Source organism: Geospiza fortis, unplaced genomic scaffold (assembly GCF_000277835.1).
Source record: "Geospiza fortis unplaced genomic scaffold, GeoFor_1.0 scaffold203, whole genome shotgun sequence".
Classification (NCBI taxonomy): Eukaryota; Metazoa; Chordata; class Aves; order Passeriformes; family Thraupidae; genus Geospiza; species Geospiza fortis.
The window spans coordinates 1,817,615-1,845,067 of NW_005054385.1; the positions used below are offsets into that span (position 1 = coordinate 1,817,615).

The window sequence follows — 27,453 nt, forward strand, 5'->3', positions numbered from 1 at the left end:
ATGGGTATGCTGGAGCAGGTCTGGCTTAGGGCTACAGGGATGATGGTGGGACCGCAGCATCCTTTACTCAAGGAGCCACTGAGTGCTGGAAATCTGCCTGGAGAAGGCTCGGAGGCCTCGGAGGTTAATGTGTGTGAGTACCTGATTGTTTGGGGGAGTGAAGGGTGTGAGGTCCAGCACTCATCTCAGTGGTGCTGTGTGACAAGTCGAAAAGCTACAAGGAAAAGACACTCATGGCTGAACATTGAAACAGGCATTTTGGAGAGTTTGTGGAAGCTCTGTCCTTGGAGACAGGAAAAACTGGCTGGCCCATAGCAACCTAATCTAGTTACCCCACTTTGAGCCAGGCATTTGGAGTAGCTGGTCTCCAGAGGTGCCTTCCAACCTCTGCTGAATGGTGGTTTTTTTTGTGTGTGGAAGATGACACTGGGGCAGCTGTTTGGACTATTACAGAGCAATAAATGAAGAAAGGTTGTGTGGAGGCTGTTAGTTTTGTGTGTTGCTTGTTTTAAAGAAGCTGAAATTTACCTGATACCGTGTAATCATAAGGCTTAAATTTAGATAATCTTTAGGGGAAGTCATATTTAAAAAAACCCAGGAGATTTTTTTTTATATACTAAGATTGTGGTTGGATGAGTTTCTGTATTACAGGCTTGATAAATGGGGACAGCAAAACAGTGCAGGACCAGAAATCTGAGAGTGGTAACAGTGTGGGAGAAAACCAATAATGTTGAAGGCAATTAAGGCAGGCCAATTCTTTAATAGGGGAGTCAGGAGGATGAGACACAGACTATTTGGGGTAAACATTAAGGTATTAGTGGCCCTGAATGATTTACCAGAATGCAAGAAACCTAAGCCTAAAGACTATCTAGTGTTCATTTACAGGAGAGGAATCGTGGCAGTGGTGGATGGTGTACTTATGTTGAGAAGAGGGAAGATAGTACAATAGATGCATTTTGATTTTAAAGCCTACTTGTCACATCTCTTGGAGTGGTTTGTGTGGAAGGGGAAGATAGAAGGCTCTAAGATTTGGAGTATGTAATATGGAAATGAAATGGGTTGGGTTAGTGGAGCTCTTATAGGGCAAAAAAGCATCCCGCTCTGTATGTGAGCTGGAGTGGAAGAAGCTGAATAGTGGGATGGGGAAAAATATCTTTCAGTCAGTTTTTGTCAGGATACAAAGATTTGAAAGAAGTTGATGTTTTACATGACCTATTTCCATAAAAGAACAAATTTTGATTAAGGTGGCTGAGTAGAATGATAGATGATAAATTACTCTAAAAATTGGAATCTAAAAATTCTGTCCTAGCTGCTCTATGACATGCTAGGCATATAACTAGTTTTACTGGTTTACTAGAGCACCCTTCAGTATTTCTGTCCAACACCCCCTGAGAATGGCGTAATGCTAAATAGTGGTGTCACAATTCATTAGGATTTAAAATTGCTTTTTAATTGAAATAAAATACCATAATTTTGGCACATTTAATATTGCTTTTGCATTTTACTGAAGACTACTGTTTAAAATAAATTATTGATTACTTTATTGTGAGAGATGTTTTCCTATAGACTAAAAAAATTTCATTTTGCTAATTGCAAGTGACTTGTTTTGCATTTTCTTATATACATTACTTTTAATAGTAGGTGATACATGAGGTACATATTGAAGACTATATCTTCTCATAAGTAGTCTGGGTGAATTCATACCCTGAATCAAATTATTTCGGTTTCAGCATGTATAAAGAAAGTCTTATACTATCCTTTGGATAACTAAGGTAAAAAACAGTGTTACAAGTATAAACTCGTAAGATAGAAAGCTGATGGGATACATTGTACTAAGTGAAAGATTAGGATTTTCTTGCCAGTGCTACTTTCCTGAGGAATTGTTTTATTTCTCATGGCAGTTTGAACGCCTGGTGGTTCCAGTGGACCAATCTTTTTTCATTAAAGTAGCAGGATAACTAACAACCTATCTTTGCCCATTTGCACCGATAGCTGATCTGGTCAGGTTTCGACCAGTTGAGTTCCGCTCTTAGAAATACCACTTTATAAACTAAAGATTGTTTTGTTTTCTTCCCCCTCTGTTGATAGGGCTCATCTTGGATTTAGTCCATGATGAGGAATCTGTAAATGAAGTTAACCATTCACTTTTATGTTTGCAGCTGTCCTATTCTTGTTAAGCACTTGCCTTGATCTTTATTCAATTTGCCCATGTTGTAGTGATTTCCCAGATGACTGCTGCTTTGGTTTAATAATGGGTAGTATGCTGCGTCTTATTTTATGAAGCGGAAGTATCACTTGTCTGGTCATATGCATACATTGTTAAAATATTCAAGCTGATGAAAACCAGGCATTGGTCAATGTACTGGGCTGTTATGGAGCAAATATCCCATGTTTTGTATTGAAATACTTGGAGTTAAAAATTGGATTAAAATTGAGTTAAAAATTGTTACTTCACACTTCCTTTTAAGTGTTTTTAAGAGATAATACATATGTTTTATGCCTACATCTCCGAGAAGATTCTTTTGTGCAGATTGTGTAGTGGTGAGGGCAGTAAATTTTTTGCCAGTACAAACCAAGTATTGTGGGGGTTTTGTAGACATAAGACAGGTAAAATTTGTGAAGTTAGTTTTTCTGGTTTGTACTGTCAGAAATGTAAAAAAAAAAAAAATTACCCTTCTGAAATGCAGTCAAACATAATGTTGAGTGTAGAAGTGTTATTTTATCTTAACATTTTCTTTCAAAGCATTTTTGTTTTTATGTAATTGCTTTCTTCAGTTTCTGATGTTTCATACAGGAGACTTATTCAATCTTTCCAAAGTTTTCCAATCATTTGCAGCATGAGGGCAGTGACCCTCTTACTGACAATTGTGTAGTGCAGACAAGATGTACAGCTTTTTTATTACCCCAGCTGTGGGTAATGTGGTCCCAGACTGTGTGTTCAAACTTATGTGAATTGGTATTTTAATGTCTTTTTCAGCAGTATGCTGCTTTATACTCTGGAAACACTTGTTGCTGAGTTAATGAAATAAAAATCAGACTGTCATACACTGGAAATAAAGAAAAAATGTTGGTGTGGTACCCTGCAGTATGGTTGTTAATATAGTTTCTGATGAGCCCTTAACATAATTCTGCTACTGGCAGTTAATTGTTTTGGAAGTTTTGAAGGAGAAGAAACTGGAAAAAGCTGCACAAAAGGAGCAGCCTGGGGTCTGTAGGATGCACATTATGTAATGTTTAGCAAATCATGTTGTCATTTAAACTTGTGCCTTATGAAATAATTGAGGCTGAGCTAATTTAATCTTAAAGATTTTCAAAATAAAAGTCAGAAAAATAAATTGAATAGTCTCAAAATAAAATTGTTCTAAAGCTTTGTGTTTTAGAAGCTCTCAAACATGGATGGATTGATTCTGTACTAAAAGCTGTCTTCTGTGCTTGGTTTTTCTGGCCCAGAGTTACGGCCATCCCCTGGAGATGCTTTCATAAACAAAACACGAATTGTGTTGGATGCAGCAGTTCTCTAAACTTGCGCAGTACTTGTTGCAAGGAGTTCCAAAAACATTTCTGTTTCTATGCCTTAGTGAATCGTGATTTGATGCTCCAGGGGATAATCCAAATCCCTTCCCTCTGCTATACCTTTCTAAACATTTCTGCCATTCTAATCTGGCTTTAGTGATTGTGCAGCTATGTGGTGACTCAGATCAGCAAGCAAGTTTTTTCTGTGGGGTAGTTCCCTGTTTGATCAGCAGGCTGGTCCAGTTTGTCTTGTGGTGCTGCCTGTTTTATAGCCACAAGTGGGCTGAGGGTGTGGGAAAGCAGAATCAGGGAATAAACTGCTATTTTGATGGCAGACTGCAGATAGACTACAAGGAAAAACAGTGTGTTTATTTTTATGTTTAGCATGATGCAGTAATGGATGTGTTGTAGGCATCTTGCTATGTCTGTGTTAACTCCATTCAACTTGCTGAATTGTGAACTATCAAAGATTTGGTCAGTAAAAGGGTTCCTATTGCTTCAGGTTCAGGGACAGCCTATTGTATAGCTGTTTGTTTCTCCCTTTATCCTGAGGGAGTGGGAGGGGAAGCTGGAGAGGAAGTGTGTTTGCTGTCTTTACACTGAGGTCTCTAGTGTTTGCTCTTTCCTACTCCTAAAAGATAAGGTCAGGGTTTTTTCTATTTGAAACTGTTAAACAGATTTGAAAGCCTTTTCAATTCCCCCCTGTTTTAGAAAAGACTGTATCAAGTTGTGGGTTGCAGGTACTGAACGTGACTTAATAGTAATACTTGGAAAATGCTAGTTAAAGAATTTCAGTAGTGCATGGAGTTTTTAAATTTGAAATGGCAAATAGCACTAGATAGGACTTCAACTGTTCTATATTTCAAGATTTTTGTCCTTATTCTTAGCCACTGATTGAATGACTCCTTTCCAAAATTGAAAAAGCAAATTGATATTTGGTTTTTGAGAACACTGACCTTCTGAAAAATAACAATGGTCGCAATCTAGGTCCATTCTTGATCGATTCCAGTTCAAGGCCTCTAATTTGACCCTTTTTTTTTGAACAGTTTTGAGCTTCTTTTAGCTTAACTTTTTTTTTTTCCTTATTTCTCTTCCTCTCCACTACCTATTGTGATTTCAGTGCATTACATTGTAAGGTCCCTTTCATTTTGTCTGTGGAGGTTGTGTAGGACAGGAGAAAACATGCATTGGAATTGAATGAAGTGTTTTATTTGCCTTGTACACTCAGCTGGCATGTGATGAAGCTCAACTGTAACATGCTTTTCAACATAAACCCCTAGCATGCAAGTCAGGTTTGCATTTTTTGTTTTCAGTGGTTTTGCAGGTGTGCACAAACCTATGACTGTTTTACTGCTGGCAGACAAGAAGTCTCTGCTACAAAGTGCATAACCTGAATCATACCTACCATGTTCTTCTTTCTGACTCCTATACTTCCCCCTATCTCTGAACATTTTATCAAGGCCAACTGACTTGTCAAATGTTTTTAATTACATTAGGGTTTCCCCTTAAGTCCTTTTCTTGTTGTCCACAGCTGCCTGTTTCTGCTCCTCCCTCTTGTTGGATCTGAAGGTTGTGTAACTTTGAGGCTGGTGGGTGGGTGGATTGACTTGCCATGTGTCCGTGTGGCTGTTGAATTGGATGTGAGCAGGTGACAAAAGTGGAGGATGGGAAAGAATGCCTCTCTGAGAGTAATGAGTGTATGGTGCAATGGTTTGACCCAGCCCAGCAGCTGAGCAAGGGTGCCTGGCACTAGCGTACTTCTATAAGCTGATGTCTTCCTCCCAGTCAAGAAAGGTCGAAGAAGGGTATGCCTGAAGTATTACTGCAAGAGTCACTTTTGAACACTGGCATTGTTTTCTGTTACTGATTAACTCAAGTTAGCTTTTTCTGGCAGATAAGGAGCAACCTCTAAGGGAGTGAGTGCTTTGAGGGAAAACTGTGATGTGGAGTTGGCTGTGGGACAGTTTTTAGGGGCCTGACCCAAATCTATGGTCAGCTCAGCCCGTCTGGAATTCTGCTGAAGCATGAGGTGGAGGGAGACCCTATTCCTGCTCTTCTCCTGTGATCTTGGCAGCACATTCAGAGCCTTCTTGAACATACTCTGGAGCTTTGTGCAGCCTTCCATAGGATGTCTGAACTCTAATTTGGCAGAAGACAATCTGAAGTGGAAGAAAACAAAAGCCAGATTTAGCTTTCAGTTGGATGAGTGATTTGAAGCAGGATTGTGTGTGCATCAATACTGGCATGATGTCTTGCTTGGCTGGTATTGATGGCAGCACAGCAGAAGGATTACTGGGGGACCTTTGCTGCCTGTGAAGCTGCATGATTATCTTGCTGCATCCTTTCAAGCTTGCTAGGTTGAACTGATGAAATTCTATAATTACATGTTGAGTAATAGTTATGTGGTGGTTTTTGAATCTCAGCTAGTTCACTGTGGGATCCGACAGTTGTCAGCATAGGACATCCCAGAAAAAGAGGAGAAAGGGGGAAAGAGGGAGTGCCTCTGAGCAGTAGCCTGCACTTAAACTGGTTCAGCTACATTATAAAGCTCCTCTCAAGGGGAAGAAAGGTTTAAAACAAGACCAAGGTGTTTAATTCTTGCTTTAACAATAATTCTTTCAGTTTACTAAGAGACTAGTGGCCACAGATGATTCTGGGTTTTCTGTTTTTTCTGTCTTTCACTTTTTAAAGCTCTCTGATGTCTATGAGGTTCATAAAAAAGAATAATAGTGTAGTAGGCTTTCACAGTAATGCAGCAGTAGTATTTCTGTGGGCTTAAATCTGGACAGAGAAGTATAAGAAATAGATACTTGATAATAGTATGTTATTCAGCCTTAAATATATCATTGCAGAGTCCTCTTGTGTTTCTCTGCCTCCATGTTTTGCTTCCTGATGGGATCTAGTAGAGCTGTGACAGTGGTTGCTTATATGTGCCCAATCCCTCCCACCTTCACATGCAGACAGAAACCTGCACATATGTATTTATTATACAAAATGTAATTATTGTCATGGATATTTATTATATAGTATTATATATAGAAAAATATTATTCACATAGGAAACATAGCAACATATGGAGTCATAGAATAGTTTAGGTTGGAAAAGCTCTCCAAGACATCAAGTCCAACTGTTAACTGAACACTGCCATGTCCACCACTAAACTGTGTCCATAAGTGGCATATCTACACACCTTTTAACTATCTCCAGGTTTGGTAACTCTGCCACTTCCTTGGACAGCCCATTCCAATGCTTGCTAAGCCTTTTGATGAAGAAATTTTTCCTAATATTCAATGTAAACTTAGCCCAGTGCTGCAGCTTGAAGTCCTTCCTCTTGTCTTGTCACTTGTTGCTGGGAGCAGAGACTGACCCCCATGTCACTACAGGCTGCTTTCAGGCAGTTGTAGGGAATGATAAAGTCACCTCTAAGTCTCCTTTTCTCCAGGATGAACACCCCCACCTCCCTCAGTCTCTTCTCATCAGACTTGTGCTCCAAGCCCTTCCTCAGCTCCTTTGCCCTTCTTTGGACACACTCTAGCACCTCAGTGTACTTCTTGTAGTGAGGGACCCAGAAATGAACACAGCACTCATGGCACAGCCTCACCACCACAGCCGTGGTCACTGCCCTGGTCCTGCTGGCCACACTATTGCTGGTACAGGCCAGGATGCCACTGGCCTTCTTGGCCATACTGCTGGCTCATGTTCAGCCATTGTTGACTAACACTCCCAGGTCCTTTACCTCTGGGCTGATTTCCAGCCCCTCCCTCCCCAGCCTGCAGCTGTGCACGGGGTTGTTGTGACCCAAGTGCAAGACCTTATACAATCGGCCTTGGCCAATCAATCCAGGCTGTCCAGATCCCTCCAGCAGATGAACTTGGTGTCATCTGCAAACTTAAAGACAGTGCACTCAATCCCCTCATCCTGATCATTGATAGAGATAATAAACAGGACTGGACCTGGTACTGACCCCTGGGGAACACCACTGCTGACTGGACACTAATTGGATTTAACTGCATTCCCCACCATTCTCTGGCCTGGCCATCCAACCAGTTGTTAACCCAGCAAAGAGTGCATCTGTCCAAGACATGGGGAGCCAGTTTCTTCCAGGAGAATGCTGTGGGAAATGGTTTCAGTGGCCTTACTGAGCCAAGGTAGACAACATCCATGGCCCTTCCCTCATGTACCAACTGGGTCACTTTGTCACAGAAGGTGATGAGGTTGGTCAAATAGGACCTGCCTTTCCTAAACCTATGCTGATCCCCAGGTTGTCCTGTACATGCCATATGATGACACTCAATATAATCTGCATCAGAACCTTCCCCAGCACTGAGGTCAGGCTGACAAGCCTGAAGTTAGTTCCCCAGATCCTCCTTCCAACCTTTTTTGTGGATGGCTGTCATATTGGGTAGCCTCCAGTAAACTGGGGCTTCCCTCATGAGCCAGGACTACTGGTAAGTGATCGAAAGAGGCTTGGTGTGCACTTCCTTGAGCGCCCTCAGTAGCCTTGCATGGATCCCATCCAGCCCCAGACACTTGTATGTCTAAGGTTTGTCCCAGGTTATGAGGTCTTCATTCTGCTTCCTATTCCTTTCTTTTCACTCAGGGACCTTGTTACCTGGAGAATAACTGGTCTCACTATTAGAAACTGAAACAAAGAAGGCAGTATCTGAGCCTTTCCATATAATTTCCCAGTATGTTTCCTCTGCATCCAGTAAAGGATGGAGGTTCTCCTCAGCTTTTCTCTTGTTGCTAATGTGTTTATGTATACATTTTATTGTCTTCTATGGCAGTAGCAAGATCAAGTTCTAGTTGTGTTTTGACCCATCTAGTTTTCTCTGTCCATAACTTTATGACACCAGAGCTGCCTGCATTGTCTTTCAAAGGTCATAAACTCGCCTTTTCATCCTGGGTTCCAGCCAAAGCTCCTTCTTTAGCCAGGTCACTCATCTTCTCTGCCTTGTCTTTTGGCATATGGGGATAGCCTGCTAGCTGTGCCTTTAGGATTTCTGTCTTGAATGTGAGGATAGCCTCCCAAGGTACTCTGTTGAACAATCTCCTAAACAGGCCAGAATCTGCCCTCTGGAAGTGGCAGCTCTGCTGACCCTTCCTACTTTTCCAAGAATTAGAAACTCCATCATTTTGTGATTCCTGAGCTGCAGCCAGCCTCCAATCACCCCAGCATCCACCAATGCTCAGATCACAAACAAAAGATCCAGTGGGGGGCCCCCCAATGCGCTCACTCAGCTTCCTGACACCATCGGTATCTTCTGCGCACTCCAGGAACCTCCTAGACTGTTTCTTCTTTGCTGTACTGTATCCCCAGCAGACATCTGTGAAATTGAAGTCCCCATGAGAAAAAGGGCTAATGATTATGAGACTTCTCCGAGCTGCTTGTAGAATAATTCATCTGTCTCTTTTTCCTGGTTGGGTGGTCTATAGCTAGCTCCCACCTGGGTTTCTGCCTTTTTGGCCTATTACCTTGATTACTGCCCCATAAACACTTAACCCCATCATCACCATCATTAAACTCTAGACAACCAAAACAGTCCCTTACATACTGGCTACCCCACCATCTCTCTATCCCTGCTTATCCCTTGTGAAGGGTTTATAGCCAGCCATTGTAGCACTTGAGTTGTTGCACTATGCTTCTATGGTGATGGCTATGTCATAGTTTTCCAGCTGCACGATGGCTTCCAGCTCCTCCTGTTTGTGGCCTATACTGCATGCCTTGGGCCACACTGCTGCACTTCAGCTGGACAATTAGTCCTGCCACTTTTTTTTGGAGGTTTGTGGCAGTTTTCAAACACTTCTGTTGTTTCTAGGACATCAGTAACTCTTGTGTCTTTGCTGCAACATAGATCTCAATCCCCCACCTCCACTGAGATGGCCAGCTGACAGACCTCAGTAGCACACTGTCCCTTCAATACTGACAGTGTCCCCAAGCTTATTTCTACCATGCCTGATATTTATCCCTTTCCCCTTTAAATTACTTTAAAGCTCCTACAATGAGCTGTGATAATACCATGCAAAAATCCTTTCCCCCTCTTTGAGACAGGTATACCCCATCTGTTGCCAGCAGCCCATAGTGTCACATAAACCAACCATGGATCAAGAAACCCAAAATTCTGCTGATGACACCAGTTATAGAGCCAAGTATTATATTCTACTTGATCTTCCTGTGATTTCTTCTCTCATCCTTCTTTTCAACTGGAAGGATATAGGAGAAACTGTTTGTGTTCTGATCCCATAACCAGTTGTCCCAAGGACATTTTTCTGCGTACATTATTTTCCATGTTTCCAGAAGTCCTATTTCTGTATAAAAAGGATTCTTGCTTACCTAATTTTAAAAGGATCAGATGACTGTATAAAAAGTTACTGCTGTGAGATACTTTTTTGTTAGCTGTCTATGACTTCTTACATGGAACTGTCTTTATACTATTGCATTAAGGATAGGATTTTATGTCTGCTAGTATTAGTCTTGGTGAAGCAATGATGCTGTTAACACTTTCATGAACTTAGGGGCTGTCTGTAATACTTTTTGAAATCCTCCAGTCTTTTTCAGTTGTATTTAATGTACTGACCAGTGTGGTATACCAGTAGCAAATGTCTTTGTTTTTTCTTTTGTGGATAAAGGTACGAACTTGTGGGAGTGTTTTAATTATATATACATGGTTAAATGTATAGCTATATAGATAGGTGTATTTCATTATATATATAATATGTGAAGTGAAGAAGATATGAGGAGCTCATCCTTTTTACATTTCTGTTACCAAAAGGAGAATAATCTCACATTTTCTTACTCCTGTTTAGGATGAGACCTTATGCCCTGTATTCCGTAGCAGACCAACCTCCACGAAGACCTGTTTGAGATGTTTCAAATCACTAAAAATTCAGAAGTAGAAACAGGAAAACAAGTCCCTTTCAGAAGTAGTAATCTGCTACCTTATCTTGATGGTCTGTGAAACCAAAGTCTTCAAGGAATGTCATAAGTGCTTTCTGCATCTTTTTTTGCTGTCTGGCAATATTTAAGTATCTGTTACAAATTTCTCATCAAGATTTACTTATCTCCCTCCAGCAGGATAGTTCTTTAGTTACACTAGCTGCTGAGGGAAGGTTGACATGAGGGAATAAAGACTGTTGAGCTTTTTTCAGCTGCATTTAAAATGTGTATATCTGAGAGACCCAGCAGCTTGTCTGCTGTAGCAAGGTTTTTGGTTGTGCTAGAAGAGATGGTGAGGGACTTTTTACAAGGTCATGTAGCGATAAGAGAAGGGGGAGTAGCTTCAAACTGGTGGAGTAGGTTAGATTAGATATTGGGAAGAAATTCTTTACTGCGAGGGAAGTGAGGCACTGGAACAGGTTGCCCAGAGAAGCTGTGGATGCCACATCCCTGGAAATGTTCAAGGCCAGGTTGAGCAGGGCTGTTGGCCACCTAATTTAGTAGAAGGTGTCCCTGCCCATGACGGAGCACTGGAACTAGATGGCCCCAAGATCCCTTACAGCCCAAGTCATTCTGTGATAATACTCTTCTGCCATTTATGAGCTGGGGAGAGGAAGCGTTGTCTTGGCCTTTTTTTTTTTTTGGTTGCATAATTTGGTACAGATTAACAAGAATTCATTCTGAACAGTGATAACTTGTCAGGATTTTGTCTTTGGAGACTTTTTTCCCCTCTGCTGAGAGGAAATCTGGGGTACAGGCTTCTGTGGGTTAATTATTATTTTGATAAGCAACCAAGTTAGAGAAGATTTTTCAGGTGCATTTTCCATGATGCTGGACAGTGAAACTATAGCTTTTGGCATGATTCCCATATGGCTGCTTTTTCTTTTTTCTTTCATCATCTATGTATGCCAGTACCAGACTGTATAAAAAAAATTCAGTTGCACTACTTAGGGACTTAAGGCTGATTAATTTAATAAATGTGGGTGCCAAAGTGCTTAAATATAACCTGGCTACGTTTGCACATGTTATCTGAAATTTGCTTATGAACACTGCTCTGCCAGCAGCTGTTTCAGAGTTCAGAGGTCATTGGAGGCTTTGACTGCTTGGAACTAATATCAGTGCAAAATAACATATATTGAGAAAGGATTGCTTGGCTTTATAATTTTGAACTGTATGTGTTATACATGCGGAGTAATGTAGAAATTAAGACCTTTGTTGTGATCACAATGTATGCCTGAGAGAACTGAACCAGCATAAGCACAAGTTAGTGCTCAAACCACCATCTTCATCTTACCTTTCTTTGGAGACTTTGGTACATATACTGTAGCAGATTTACTTAAAATGTACTTGCATCAACAGTGTTAATGATCCTTAAATTTAGTCTATTATTTTTGACTTTCATGTTATATGTTAGCCGAATTTCAGTACTGTAACTTCTTTAATGGTTAGCCTGTTTCTCTGGTAGGTTCTCAATTTAATTCTTTCTCAGAATATGCCACTTCACAAATAGTCGCCAGTGTAAAATGATCTGGTTTAATGTTAGTTTGCTGTTTGGTACATGGACTCTGGCAGAGCACCATAGTTACTTTAGTGTCACAATACCTCAGTGCTTTCAAAAGGGCAGGCTGCCCCTTTTGTGCAGTGTTATGAATAGCACATGAACTGAAGTCTTACTTAAGATAGAATATTAGGGACAGTCTTGCCAGTTGCTGTCAAAACTGTATGGTGCTTCAGAGCTGAATGGATTGTGATAATGCTGCGTGTCTTATTTGTGTGTTTTGCAAGGGCTGTCTCTCTCATTCTATCTCTTACTGTAATTCAGTCACCCTCATAATACTGTGTCAGCATGGTTTGTAATAGGTTGCCTTGCAAGAGTGTGCAGTTTTTTCACTTCATGTTTATTCACCACAGTCCTGCCTCAGAGCTGTCTTCGCTACTTAGTACGCTGACACTTCCTTATAGTATTTCCTGTTTGTCATGGCTTTTGTTGCTGTACAAAGCTCTATACATTGATACTTTTTTTTTCTCCCTTGCGTTACCTTCTTTTTGACCCTCCTGGTCAAAGATGCATTCTTGACACTCTCCATTTTTATTGGCACAAAAGGCCTTATTTCCTGTTTTGTTTTTGAACATTGCAAGGAAAATTTCTGCCTGGGGTAGCTATCTGAGTTACTGCTTTTTTTACCCTTTTGGTCTGACCATCCCTTGTCAGTTAAACGGTCAGCAAGACTATTTCAATTTACCTCCGAAGAGCCTAGGCCTGGACTCAAGAACAGCACTAGGACATAATCTGCTTTGTTCTTCTGTCTTCTTGGTCAACCCATCGTTTATTTTCTGTAACATTATGCTCATGATGTCTAGCAACTGACCTGCCTAAAGGCAAACATGCTGGCTGGGTTTGATTAGGTATCAAATGCCACTGTCCCACTTCAGGGAAAAAGAAATCCAGAGATCTACTGGAATCTCATCTCTTACCGAAGCTTCTTCATAGTTCAGTAATTTTACTTGGTGAAGATGAGAATTGATATCATTAGATACATATTGCAAGAAAATAGTCTTTCAGTCTGACTACTCTTCATGGTAGAGAATTGCAGTATGCAGTAAATATGTTAATTTGCAAATTTTGTTTCTGCAGATACTTGTCCTTCAGTTATTTGTGTATATGTATTTTCTTGATGCAAATTCGGTTGTATACTGGCCCATTGTTACAATGTGGTTTACCATAGAAAACCAAAGGAAATGAAGCCTCTGTGAATAAAAGAGATTGGACCCAGAAAGATTCAAAATATACCCAAAAAATGTGATTAAAACCAAAGGAGGTTAGATGTTGGTACGAAAAAATGATGTATTTTATGTAATAGTAAAAGAGGCAAAGAGAAAGGAAGAGTAAAGAAAGAAAGAAATAGAAAAAGAGGTGTGCATGGGGGGTGGGGGGACAGGAGGAGAGTGACAGGGGTTGGGTGGAAGCATGTCACCCATCTGAAGGTCCCAAAGACATCCCATTGCTCCCCTCTGTCTGATTCTTGGTATGAGGGTCCCCCATCGCCGCCGCCACGCGCCCAAGAGTTCAGAATTCCGTGGGTTCATCCGCGCTTTGGGCAGGTGGGAGCGCCCAGGTGCCCCCCTGGCAGGGGCCCGGTTTGACACTGCCCCTTCTAACGCTGAGGGTCTGTGGCATCGCCTGCAGTGCTCTGGTGCAGGGTCTGGGACCCCTTTGGGGGGGCCTTGGATGGCTGTGACGCCCCCTCTGCTGTGGATAAGCTTTTCCCGGGGTGAAGGGGCCCCTCAGGTATCTCCTCTGCCCAGCGGAGGGTGGGCGGTCACTGCCTCTCACCAGAGGGTTCCAACAGGCACCCAAAACCTCTCCTCCCCCACCCTTTGGTGCCAGGGTCTCTGTGGGCTTGGGGCTGTCCTCTCCTCCCTGAAGGCGCTAAGCTTGATTCCTGTGTGAATGTATTCTTCTCTCCGAAGACCTGAGCTTACTGTCTTATCTCCATCAGCGAGGAGTTCATTGCCTCCGTCAGAAGCTCTGTTCAGGGTGTGGTGGTCTTCTCTGCAGTTTTTGTAACAGTTTCACTATCTAAGTGAAAGTCCTTCATGAAGATGTTTAAGCCATAAATTAAAACATTCAGTCTCTAATACCCAACAATCTTTCGGAATTAAATTTTGTGTTCATTTACCCAGGAGTGTAGGATTAAACATTCATTTTAGTGGGTTTGTGATGTTATTCCCAACACATTTTATATATTCATTGTGGCAGTTAGGGACATGGTTTAGCTGTGGACTTGGTAGTGCTGGGTTAACAGTGTAACTTGACGATCTTAAATGTCTTTTTCAAAACCCACACAATTCTGATTCATTGCTGAAATATTGGAAACTGTTTGAAATTGTGTGTAAAAGTTTATCTATGGTTCTGACCTAGCCTGGTGTCAGGATTTTATGCTATAGTGAATTAATCCTTAATCTTTTCTTGAAGTTGTTAAACTGATCAGTAGGAACAACTGTTACCTCTGTTTCAGTTTGCTCTGAATTTTGCATAACTTGATGCAGGAAAAAGCACCTAAGCCTTTCATTTGGTTTTTATTTTTATTTTGTTTAATACTATGTTATAAATGACAATATTATATTGGCTTTTGCATTTATATATTAGCTTTTGCATGTTGCTATTAATCAGAAGTATTTTGATATGGTACAATATATACTCACTTTTAACTTTTATATGTATATATATAAAATTTCTTAGACCATAGCCTAGTAGAGGCTGTGGGATGTTAAAGTGCTTTTTCATGTAACTAACTCAGAAAATGGTGTACAATAATGAAATAGTTTCCCACATTCAGGGCCTGTCTTATCTGAAAGACAGTGTAACTCAGGCAAAAGCCAGAACACCGAGAAAAGAGAATTTATTGACCCTTGTTTTCAGGGAATAAAATCACAAGAAGAAATAAAATATATTGGTCTAATCAACAGGATGGCATGCAGACAAGTCGAAGGTTAAAAACTGAGCAGGAAAATCCCTGAAACATCTAAAATCACAAGAATGTTTGGATAATAAATGAAATTATGAATATTTATGTAATGTAACAGCATATAGAGAACATTGTTTTACACTAACTGGTGTGTTTTCTGGCCCATCGCCAAAAACACTCCGGCTCTGGATATTGGTACTTTTTTTTTTTTTATCCCGTATTAAACTTCTAAAAATTCTCAAGTGTGAACTTTGCTTTTCACATACTGTGAGTTTTAATGCTGTGAAGGAAGGCATAAAAATCTCATCTCTGCTGCAGTTTGAAAAAAATTGTATTCCTATTGCTCAAAAGGCATTGTGTAAAATGCATTAATCTGAAGTCTCTATTAAGTTAAATAAAGCTGAATGTAAACTACTTGTCATGCTAAGGTTTTTTTTAGGTGTTGCCTTTGACATCAGCTGTTGACATCAACTTTGACATCATCTGTTGGGTTGAAAAAACAGCTGTTTTTTCAACAACTAGATTTAATTCTTTTTGCAGCAATTTTAACTCCAAAGCTTTCTTAGTTCTGACTGTATTTTGAATGGCTTTCTCTAGCATATTTTCTTAAGTGGTGTTATGTACTATTTTCTATTATTACAGACGCCTCCACCTCAATAAGAAAGCCACGGACAAACAGCCATATAGCAAGCTTCCTGGTGTTTCACTTCTAAAGCCGTTAAAAGGCGTGGATCCTAACCTGATCAACAACCTAGAAACCTTCTTTGAGCTGGATTATCCTAAAGTATGTATCTTATTTAGTGTAGGTTTTTTTCCTCCTGTGTCTCAAAAAGTCACATGACGAACTTGGATGGTATGCTGCTTGGTTGTCGATTGTTCTTCCTTCTGTAGAAAATGTATCATTACATATTTTACATGTTGCAAACAAAACTTACTCCTTTTTAAAAAGCTGTCTATGGAGGACCATGTCCAAGGCTTAAGGGTGAAACATACTCTACACTCCACTAAGATTTGCTTAATTGATATTGCTGTATTGTGGTGTTTATTGATTCAAGTGTTTCATACTGCTGCAAGAGCTTACTTGAGAGGCAGGAAATTCTCAGTTTGCTTGAGAGGCAAGAAATTCTCCTCAGTTGACTACTTCTCTGTAAGAGATCCTCCAATAGATAACATTTTAATTGATAGCCTGAAACTTTTTGGTGGTTCTTACTGATGGCTCATCTAATGAAGAGTTGCTCAGTGATGAGATGGTGTACCTCACCAGTTGTTGGTAGGTAGGGTAGTCTCTGAGCCGCGTGTTAGTGTTAAGAAGCAAATAGTTCAGAAAAACTCACATTTGCTGTTGAACACTCTTTGAATGTGTAATACAAGCAATAAAGAATGTAATTGATAAGTGTGTCACATGCTCTCCTTGCTCTAAAGAGCTTAAAAGAAGTAAATGTTTGCTGTATCATTCAATATTTGAAGTATGCTCCTGTGGATGGGAAAAAGTACATTTTTTACTGAATTTGTGTCGGCTGAATTCTGAAATTTGAAATTTAACTTTAACATAAAAACTGCTCTTTTCTTAGTTCTTCTCAAAACTGCATCTGACACTGCTTCTCCAGTTGTAGAAGGTCAAAGGTTTGTGTGAGCTGTACAGTCAGTGTTTGTGTATTCTGAGAACCTTAAACTGACACCTAAGTAGGCAGGGTAAAACAAATAAAAATCCCTAGCACTTGGAACTAATCAGAAATTGGAAATTTCTGATTAGCATACTTGAGGCAAGCTGCATATGCCAATATTGCAAACAGTGCAAGGAATCCTCAGCAATATCATAAGGTGCTATATGACCTATAATGAGCATCCAAACATTATGCAGCTGAAACATTTGGTTACAAATAAAACTTGTTTAATAATGAAAAAAAAATGTTGGATCTTGCTTTACAAAAGGTAGTCTTGGTCCTTAGTTCTGAAAACATATGGATAATAATTTTAAAATGTTGCTACTCTCCACACAAATCTGAGTTTCAGACAACAGTAGATAATCACGTTGTTCCCAAGGAGAGTGAAACTGCATGTGTGAATGCTTCAGTTTGCTGCAGCACAGGTTAGACAGTATGAGCAAGATCCCCAAACTGTCTGAAAAAACTTTTTATGGTTACTGTCCAGAACTACTTTAAGAACTACTTTAAGAGATGACCACAAAAATTAGAGCAACAGTATTGCCTAGTATTCAAAGTTCAGCTGTGCAGTGAAAAATCATTATAGAAGATTAATCTGAAACTTTTTCCAGTGAAGCTGAATTCAACCTGTGGTGATAATTATTCTGTTCTGTGATACTCTGTGTGAAATGCTCTTCTCTTGAATGGAATCCAGTTACACTGTCTCAAAACTGCAGGACTTAAACATAATATTTTTATAAGTGAAGAGTTCTCACCTACTGTGCATATTGTAATTGTGCAAAAGTTTCTCTATTAATGTTAAATTCAAATGAACCTGATGGCAATGCTTGTGTCAATAAGCCTTTTTTTTTTTACTTTGCTACTGCATACAAAGGCCGTTTGTTTTGAATTTTTCTCTTTTTAAGTATTGGAGTCTGAAATATCTGGCTTACTTCTGGTTGAATTTCTTGGTGAATATGGACATAGAAGTGTCATTGCTGCTGTGGATTGAAGATTGATTATACAATGACTTGGAAAACCAGTTTTATTGTACACATTAATTTTAATGTGCAGTAAAAAGATAATTTCTTCAGTTATTTATTTCTATGGTGTTCATGCTGTCAAGATTCTGCTGTGATGAGAGGACCTGTCTGCTTAATGAGACAACTCTTAAAATCCATTCTCCGTGCTGTAAGATGGTAGAAGTCAAACACTGCATGCTCCTTAGCCAAATTGACTTTAAGTTTGCATTCTGAGAGGTAAAGATATTTGCCTGGTAGTTTGTAGTGCTAGAACAAATTTTAACTCCCATTTAAATTATTTTGAATTTCCTCAATATTCTGAATGGAGTTAGGATCAGGCTTTTGTGTAAAACAATACCACTTATTAATTTGAATATATATTTAACTTAATATCTTCTGTTGTATTTAATACCCCTAATACCTCTTACTGAACAAGAACATCAAAAATTTTCATCATAGAGCCAATAGGAAGCTTTCAAAATTCAGTTTTTGCTTAAGTAGTTTAGTGAAAATAAAATTTAGTGAAATGATAAAATAGTCTAGGGGAGAATAAGAACTGTTTTGATTGCTAGTTGGGATTCTTTTTTACCGCAACTGCTGTAAATGTCCAAGAAAATGGGTTCATGTTGTGATTGAATTTTTCAGTCTTAGACTGTCAAAGTGGCTTTTGGGTATTTTGATCAGAAATCTACATTTTTTGTATTTTAGTCTATGTATTGGAGCTTTAATTGCTCTAATTTTAACAGGGTAAAAAAAAAAGTTATATCAGGTAAGAAGTATTTGCTTCATTGCCAAAGCAGAAGTACCTTTATCAAAGCTACCTCAATGTTGAATGATTTATTTCTTTGCCCACTATCACTAGCTTGTATAATCATGTAGCAGCTACAGCTTTCCCTTACCACTTGCTTTTTCAACCATTACTCTATTAATAAGAAAATACACTTATGTTACATATACATATTCCTGAGCTTTGTTGTACAACTCAGTATATATATGTACATATACTGGTCTCTGTGGGTTGTCTTCCAACTCTGTTCTGCATATGTATCTGTAAAGTAAAGGAATGGAAGATGTAATTCAGAGGTGTATGCAGTCATAGTGTATCATAACCTCATTTTTTAATATTTCAGGCGCTGTCATTTCATTGAATATAATATTTGATTTAAGATTTCGTATGTGAGCAAAAATGGAAGTGGAAACAAAAATTTTACCTTGTACACCAGAGCATCTTATTTCATGACTTATAGAAACCTTTCAATAACAGAAAGAGTAACCTTCATCAGTAAAAGAGTTCATTGAGACACAGCCTTAGTTGTTTTTTCACAAGTACTTGGCTGTGCATTAAAAAACTAGACTCGTTTAGCTGTAAAACAACCCCTTTGTTTTTAATTCTATAACAGCACTCTTTAGTTTTTCAGCTTACTATGCTCTTAAGCTTTATTTCATAGACCATATGGATGTTAGCTGTATGTATGTAAATATATATGTGAGTGTATACATTTTTGTTTTTACTAGTATGAAGTACTACTCTGTGTACAAGATCATGATGATCCAGCTATTGATGTGTGCAAAAAGCTCCTTGGCAAATACCCAAATGTTGATGCTAGACTGTTTATAGGTAAGCAGTGCAACTTGAAGGTGGGACTCTGACTTGTAAAATGATAGGTCTTCAGCTCCATATGGAATATTCTGCATGGAGTTGTAGACTCCATATGTATATGGACTTAAATAAATAGTTGTCTTGTTCAGCCCATGTTGCTTCTGTAGCTTAATCACCAGTTTGCAGTAAAAATAAGTTTGTAGTCAGTCTGTGACAAAAGTCCAAGAAAACTTAAGAAGGAATGGTTTGGGTAATGCCCTGCAATTTTATCTCCTAATTCCAAAACAACAGTTTAAATCCTGTCTTTGCACTGAACTAAATGTGCAGGAAGTGACTCAGAGTTGTGGCTGTATTTGAGCTTGACGTCCTGCAGCAATCCTTTTTAATCTGCTTAGGCTGTGTGGTTCTTTCTTCACTTTGTATTTGAATTAGCAGAGGAAAGGGGTATTAGAACAAGGTAGTAAAATGTAATTGTTTTTTTTTCTCTGATATAAAAAAAACTTTACCATGTCTGTCAGCTGGATGTAAAGGAGTGTGTCTCACTTTATTCTGCTCCTTTTTAATTTTTCTGCTGAAATTACTGTAGAATACAATCTTCATAATCATAGTCTCAAAGAATAAGAGATGAATAATATTTACTTTACAAGAATGTAGAAATAAACTTTATAGTTCTACTGCTCCTTTAATTACATTAATCTTGCTACACTGCTATTTTAAGGAAGCATTTGAATATTTTTTCTTTTTATTTTTCCAAGTATAAAATATAGAAGTGAAGGTATCCATAAAATATAGATATTTTGTATAAAAGTGGACTTTAAGAATTTGTGGGTAAATATTTACTTCAGTTCATATATTTAAATATTTTGGATATTGAGTCTCAATTCTAAAAACTCTCCATACATTAATTTTTATGATGTTTGTATTTTTTAGGTGGCAAGAAGGTTGGCATCAACCCCAAGATTAATAACTTAATGCCTGGCTATGAAGTTGCCAAATATGATCTCATATGGATTTGTGATAGTGGAATCAGAGGTAGGTGTGTATGTGCTGTTAAACTGCGCTTATTTACCATAAGCAAGCAGATTTTGGAGACTAATTAAACTGAGACTATAAGCAGAAATTACAGTTAAAAGTCTGAAAATAAATGTTTTTGTGAAATAAAAGATTAACCTCTAATTAGAGGAGAAAATACCTTTAAGATACAATCGAGACTGTTTCCATTTTATTTGTTGTTGATCATAATAATTGTTAATCACTAATATTATTTCTGTGAAACCATTTTTATAATATAGGATGCATCAAAGCACATGTATTCTTGATGCTGGTAATAAAATGAGAATCAGTGTCTCACTGCAGTAGTCTGCTAATGACAGAGTTGCTCCATCAAGTGTCATTTTTCCATTTGTCACTTAGTAACACCAGACACGCTCACAGATATGGCCAATCAAATGACTGAAAAAGTGGGCTTGGTCCATGGGCTTCCCTATGTTGCAGACAGACAGGGGTTTGCTGCTACCCTTGAACAGGTGAGTGCAGTGTTGTGGGGGGGATCTTGTTTTATTCTTTTTTGCTTACAAAACCTTGCTGAGTGAAAGCTGTAATGTGCCTCTTGTACTTTGTGAGTGACGAAATGGTTATTTTTTAGCTGCAGTCACACTTCCAACTCAGGGTAACTAGGACAATTTCTAAGTGCTTCAAAATTCCTCTGCAGTGCTCTGTCTGTTGATGTTGATTCAATATTTAGGTTTACAATATGAGCAGTAAAGATTACAAGATACACGTTTTGGAGTTTATAATTATTAAAAAAACTGAAGAATTGAACTGATGAATGCTTTCTAGTGCTTAGTCAGAAAGGACTAATTAATTTTATTTTGATATTTGAAAAAGCACACAAAAATGGCCATGACAAGTCTTAAGTTAAGTCTAGCTCACACAGTATCTTACTTCCAGCAGGATTTACAAGCAGGGTCTTTATAGAAAGCAGAATAAAAGCAAGGCTTATGTCCTGTCTTCTTGTAATACTGCCTCAGCGTTCTGTAATTTTCAGCTGAGAGACTACCTGAGCAGGAGCCAGACTTGTATATTTACTAATCCTTAATATAATAGCATTTTAGTAAGAACACATTTCTTAAATGAAGTTTTCCATTATTTTTTGTGTCCATATAAATTTTTAACATCTGTAATTTTCTATACCAGGAAGTTGCATAGATCTATTTGTTGCAGGATCTATATCTGGTTTACTCTGACCCTTGTTCTGTAGTGCTATTTCATGTCTCATAATAATTGTATTGTGAAAGAGAAAGTGAAAGTTTTATTCTTATCCACCATCTTCATATTACTCATTCTGTTCTATTCTTCCCTGTCCTCTTTCTCAGTAAGTTCTCTTTGGTAGAATGAAGAAGTTGAGTTTTTTGTTCCTTGTGTCTCAAGGCATATAATCTAATCAATTTTTATTTGGGGCTGGCATGTATAAGGCATTTTGGCTCCAAGGCTAACTGGTAGGGGGATGAAAGAGAGAAATGTGAAATATGAAAGTGTGGTGAAATTCAGTACTCCATCATTGCTCTAAGTGAGGGATGCTTTTGTGCTGATTCTTTTTCTTCCTTTTTTTTCCTTTTTTTTTAAATGATACAAAGTCTGAATTTTTTCTTACAAGAGAAAAGCAGAGGTCTATAGCACAAATTTCCTAGTACTGCTACTTGTTAAAGCAAGAATTACAACTCCTGCTCCTGTATTCCTGGAAGAGCTTTTTGCCTGCTGATCCAGGATACTGCAAGATGAGCGCACCTTTTCTTGAATGAGTTACTGTACCGGTGTGAAGGCAGTCTACACTGAGTAATAATGAGAGGCACTAGCACTCCTTCCCTCTGTTTTGTAGGTCATTACTAGTCTTCAGGTACTGAATCCTGTAAAAAGTTTTTCTCACAATCTGAGTTTTTTTATTGTTTTTGTTTGCAAGCATGCTAAGTAAACAAATTTCCCATGCTTCCATAGAATCATATAGTAAGTTTCTAAAAATATTTATGCAGGAATTTCACGTGTCTGTCAGTTATCACCACATAATACATTAACCTTAGTGATTAATCAGTTACTTAATGGATTTTTAATACATATATTCCCTGAGAAAAACCTCAGTAAGTTAGAAATTAAATACAAAATGAAGTGCAGTAGTTTAATATGTGAATTTAAAACCTGCTTATAGATTTGCAAAAATTCAGCCAATATCACCAATAGATTTCTCAGATCTGGTGATACACTAGGTTTTTTAAAATGGTGCTGAAGGTCTTTCCAAATACACCATCGTAATTGGCCACACCTAGTGTATTTTACCCTCCTTATGTTTCCAGAGGAAAAAGTTGTCATTGTAGTACTTAAATACAGAGTTTTAAATGCCTTTTGTTCTTTTCACAGGTCTATTTTGGTACTTCACATCCAAGATCATATATTTCAGCCAACTTAACTGGCTTTAAGTGTGTAACAGGAATGTCATGCTTGATGAGGAAGGATGTCTTGGACCAGGCTGGAGGACTGATAGCTTTTGCACAGTATATTGCTGAAGATTACTTTATGGCCAAAGCGATAGCTGACCGGTAAGATGACTCTGAAGTAAGCTTATTGCTTTAGGTGTAGTTTAAATCTTTCTTTTTGTTTACTTTTTGGGTTTTTTTTAAACACATAGCACATACTGTAAGTATTGGTGTTCATATCAGCTTCACATATATATAGCAAGCATATTAATGACATGTGCTTTGTCCTATCAGTATAAGGCTTTTAGGAATAATTAAGCCATATCATTGTCGATTCCTTTAGAGAAAAGTTCCAGAACTTGGTTTAAGTTCTGAGTTTAAGTTCTTGGTTTAAGTTTGTTTTTTTCCAAAGAAGAGTCTTGTTGAAATATGGTTTTGGGGTTTTTTTGCCTACACCCATTGTAATAATAGGACACGTATGCCAAAGAAACTTCTCAAGCCTAATAAAATTGCGTTTTTTATCTAGTTGTTTTTGCATCTCTTATTTACACATTTTTATTATAACAAATCTCTTTTTCAGGGGCTGGAAATTTGCAATGGCCACGCAAGTTGCAATGCAAAACTCTGGTTCATATTCTATTTCTCAGTTTCAGTCCAGAATGATCAGGTAAGATTTTGATCTTTTTTTCCTCTCCCACCCATCCCTACTCCCTTCTTTTGGTGGGGACAGCCTGATGAGAGGGAATACATTGTCCAAGCGAATTTGATCTAATGCCCAGTGTGCTAAAGTTCAGTGCACAGCTTGATGCATGCTTTTTCATTAGTGTTGGGAGAGAGGTGCTGACTTTCCACAGAAGAATGACTGTTACAAGTATTAAGAAAAATTAACATACCCCTGCCCTTAGTACCTTTTAAATGCTATCCATAGTATCTTTTGAAAGGAGGTTTTTTGCAGTATTTCATTTGGAGGTGTTAATTAAATTAGACTAGCATTTTAGAAAGTACCATGATGCTCATTTGGTGAGGCAGGGGAGGAGGGGTTAATGAATTATGCAAAGTCAAAACTTGTTTTTCTTTTTGTTTTTCTTTTCTAGGTGGGCCAAACTACGAATTAATATGTTGCCTGCCACAATAATTTGTGAGCCAATCTCAGAGTGCTTCGTTGCCAGTCTAGTTATTGGATGGGCAGCTCATCATGTGTTTAGATGGGATATAATGGTATTTTTCATGTGTCACTGCTTGGCATGGTTTATATTTGACTACATTCAACTAAAAGGTGTTCAGGTATGTAATTTTGTTTTCCAGGAAGTTACTAAAATTACTTATTGCCATTAATTTCAGCAAAAAGCTAAGCTTAATTACAACCATAAATAACTCTATTGACATACAGGAAATAACAGATCCAGTCCTGTTACTTCTCAGTCTTCCAGCTTCAGTTACAGTACCATGAAAAGGAAGAAGTAGTTTTAATTTTTGTATTCTACAAAATACAATGTTGTAATTTTGTATTCTACAAAATTCTGCTCTTGCCTCTGACTAGGCTCTGAAAGTGTGTCTGTCCCCTTAATTAATGTTCATGTTCCAAATCTGCTCTACATGGGCATATGCAGAAATTTTAAGCTCATTTGACAGTACAAGAGCAGAAGCTTTGTGGGATTTCATTTTTTTGGGAGGGGGGGAGATATTATTTTATTTTATTTTAGTTGTCACTTTGTCTCATATTTGTTGAGGTGTATGTGTACTCATACATATATTTTTCACTTCATTTTGTTAATAATGGGCAAGGAGAAAGGCCTCATGAAACTTTTAATGTAGAAAGATGCCACAAATGTGAACAGCATTTGTTCTTCTAATGCTGTAGAAAATATTTAATATGGGTAATTGTATCTTGAACAAGAAAATATTCTTGGGTTTTAATGAAGGATGCTATTGATACATAAATCTGCCTAGTAAGCTTTATAAAACATTTTTAAAAGGTTTTAAGTTACTTTAAAATTTCTCTTGAATTATCAGTATGATTAAATATCTTGCTTTTTATTGTTTCTAGGGTGGTGCTCTGTGTTTTTCAAAACTTGATTATGCAGTAGCTTGGTTCATCAGAGAATCCATGACAATTCATATTTTCCTATCTGCTTTGTGGGACCCCACCATTAGCTGGAGGACAGGGCGCTACAGGTTACGTTGTGGAGGCACTGCAGAAGAAATTATTGATGTATAGCCACACATTTGTAGCTGTGAATGTCAAAAAGTGAAGGGGGAAAGAAAAGTATTATAAGTTGTTTATATACTTCCAAGAAGATCTACCTTCAGTAGTTTTATTACTTGTATGTTTGGTATCTGTTCTTCAATTTATTTTTGCATGGCACTTGCATCTGTGAAAATACATCTGTAGTCTTGGCCAAATGGTACCTTCCTTCTGTGTACAAATAAAAATAGGGAGAATTGGTCCTGACATCTGCTTTCTATTTAAATGCTCTGCAGTAGACTTTTTTTAAAAAAAATATCCTCTGGGATATGAACAGCTTCTTACTCCTTGGTGTGCTAGGCTAGCGAATCCAGGGTTCACATAGCTATTTTCCAGCTGGATTGCACAAGGCTGTACCTAGTAAAATCACAGAGGTACAGCTGATTTTGTTTTATCCCACTAAATTGAGCTAGTAATGGGACCTTGGGAAAGAAGCTCTGAAATGATTTATGCCTACCTCTTATAGTTGCTGCAGAACAATATGAATAGAAAGACTACACTGCTTTGCAAAAACAAACTAAAGTAAACCTGTAGTCTTGTGTTTATATGTATATAGGGAATGTTTTAATCATTGCAGTAACCAAAAGTGGACTGAGTTGGATAAGAATGAGTTGGAAGGATTTACTGGTCAAGCATGTATTATGGACATCTTTTGGCCAAGTCTGATCTGGTTCTGTCTCTTGAACCTTGTTAAGCACTGTGCTGTAACTAGCCAAGGTGATCCCCTCAATACTTCCATCCTTTTTTAAGGGGTGTTTGTTTTTCCCTGTGAGTGAATGCTTTCATGGTGGGGGGAGGGTGTTGGGGGTGTGTGTGGTACATAGTAGGGAGCAGAAATACATTTCAGAAACATTTCACACATGAACTATTTTCTTACACAATGTCTTAAGAATGTAATTTCATGATGCAGGTATTTAATATCTTTGTAAAGTGAACATACATACCTATAGTAGTCATAATTAAGTATTCAATTGCAGTAGATATTGTGAATATATTAAAGGGCCGGGTGAGTTTGCTGTTACTGATTAAAACTGTAGTCTTAATTTAGATATCAAACTAAGTTTACTCTTGGCTGTTTGCCTGTTAGTCTAGCCTTTAAAGTGGACTTCTGTATTCCAGTGGTATGACTAAAAGGACTAGATTATAATGCATGCCATTGTTTTCCTCTCTCTGTTCCCTGTAACTTGGTTTTCAACCTCATTGTGATATTTCCTAATTTGTGGTGAACTGGACTTGTTTTCTTTGAACACTTTTTAATTAAAAAAAAATAACAACATAGCAAAGCTAGAGAAGACTGTTGCATAAGCCTTTTGTTTTCATAATTGTATTTATGCTGCTTTACTTTTCTTCATATGGAATAGCATATTGTCACCATGAAAGTGAACTGCTAATTACAAGGTTTTGTCAACAAAGCAGCTTTAAAAGTTGGGTGATGATGTGTAGCATATTAGCAATAATGACATGTATTTATAAAAAATGGACTTTTTACCTTACTGAGCCAATCCCTTACCTGTCATATGCTACACAAGTGTAATGTGTAGGTATTTGTTGTAAAAGATACTCTGGGCCAAAATGCTTCATCCACCTTAATATCTCTTTGCCTTATGGTAACATAGAACTTTTTTAATGGGCATTTCTGTGTGAACAAAGGCTTGTGGTGCATGCTTCATTCTTTTCATGTGAATCAGGAAGAAGCACTTTTCCTGAGGAAAGATTTATACTGAAACCTAGTCTAGTTGTGACCCACAAAAACATTCTTTTTTTAATATTGTTTTTGACATAGTTGAATTTTACTGACAATATTTGTATCTTCATTTGTTTCATGAAGTTTGATGCCATTCATTGCACTGCTGAAGTGAAGCTTAGCTTGCTACTTAGCTTTATGCTGATTTCTATGCAGGCAATGGAACAGAACCAAAAAAAAAAAGGCTGAACAGACTTCTGTTTAAAAAACTAGGTGGGGATAATTGTTTAACAGGTGCTTTGGTATTAGTAGAGCCATCTTTGGCTGTGAAAAATAAAGCTTCACTTAAGCAAATGGTTTCATTTGGGTATTGTTTGGTTGATGATGAAATGGAAACCAACAGTGTCAAATGTTGTAGACAATGCTGCAACAGAACTTTTAAAAGTTATAAACAGCTTATGTAAAAGTTATGTTGATTTACAGCTGTGTAGAATACACCTTGTTTATTTAAAATAATTGTATTGTTTTTTCCTTTATTTAAAAATAAATTTTGAATACAATCTATATGGAGTACTTCTTTTCCTTTCTTTCATGATGCTGTAATGTGACAGATTTAAGTATTTATGGCAGTTTTGTTAGATTATATTTCTAATTAATCTTCACAACAGTAAAGGGATGTACCTTTAAAGTTTTTTTACAACTACACCATCTCTTTTGGATTTTATATTGGACTGAAATTAACTCAAATGTGCTAAACATTTTGAGTTATTCTTAATTTTTTAGAGTACCTTCAGTGTACAAAAATTTTACAAGTGAACAGCATAGTTCCATATCTATTGTAATTAGCTTAGGTTCAGATTTTAGAGGTGATAG

General features: G+C 37.9%; 1 protein-coding gene across 1 annotated transcript; it reads left to right on the top strand.

The window, feature by feature from the left end:
- Positions 1–27,144, top strand: UGCG (UDP-glucose ceramide glucosyltransferase). Its single transcript, XM_014308787.2, has 9 exons — positions 1–133; positions 15,531–15,703; positions 19,100–19,202; positions 20,115–20,216; positions 20,598–20,710; positions 22,596–22,774; positions 23,232–23,318; positions 23,746–23,935; positions 24,699–27,144. The coding sequence occupies exons 1-9, from the start codon at positions 1–3 to the stop codon at positions 24,867–24,869; spliced, it is 1,251 nt and encodes a 416-aa protein (XP_014164262.1). The 3' UTR covers positions 24,870–27,144.
- Positions 27,145–27,453: the final 309 nt, after the last annotated feature.

Excerpts from the sequence above, each read along its gene's own strand:
- UGCG (XM_014308787.2), top strand. The coding sequence starts at position 1 with ATGGGTATGCTGGAGCAGGTCTGGCTTAGGGCTACAGGGATGATGGTG. Across the intron at positions 19,203-20,114 it reads TGATGCTAGACTGTTTATAG|GTGGCAAGAAGGTTGGCATC; the intron begins GTAAGCAGTGCA and ends TGTATTTTTTAG. Across the intron at positions 20,217-20,597 it reads TTGTGATAGTGGAATCAGAG|TAACACCAGACACGCTCACA; the intron begins GTAGGTGTGTAT and ends TTTGTCACTTAG.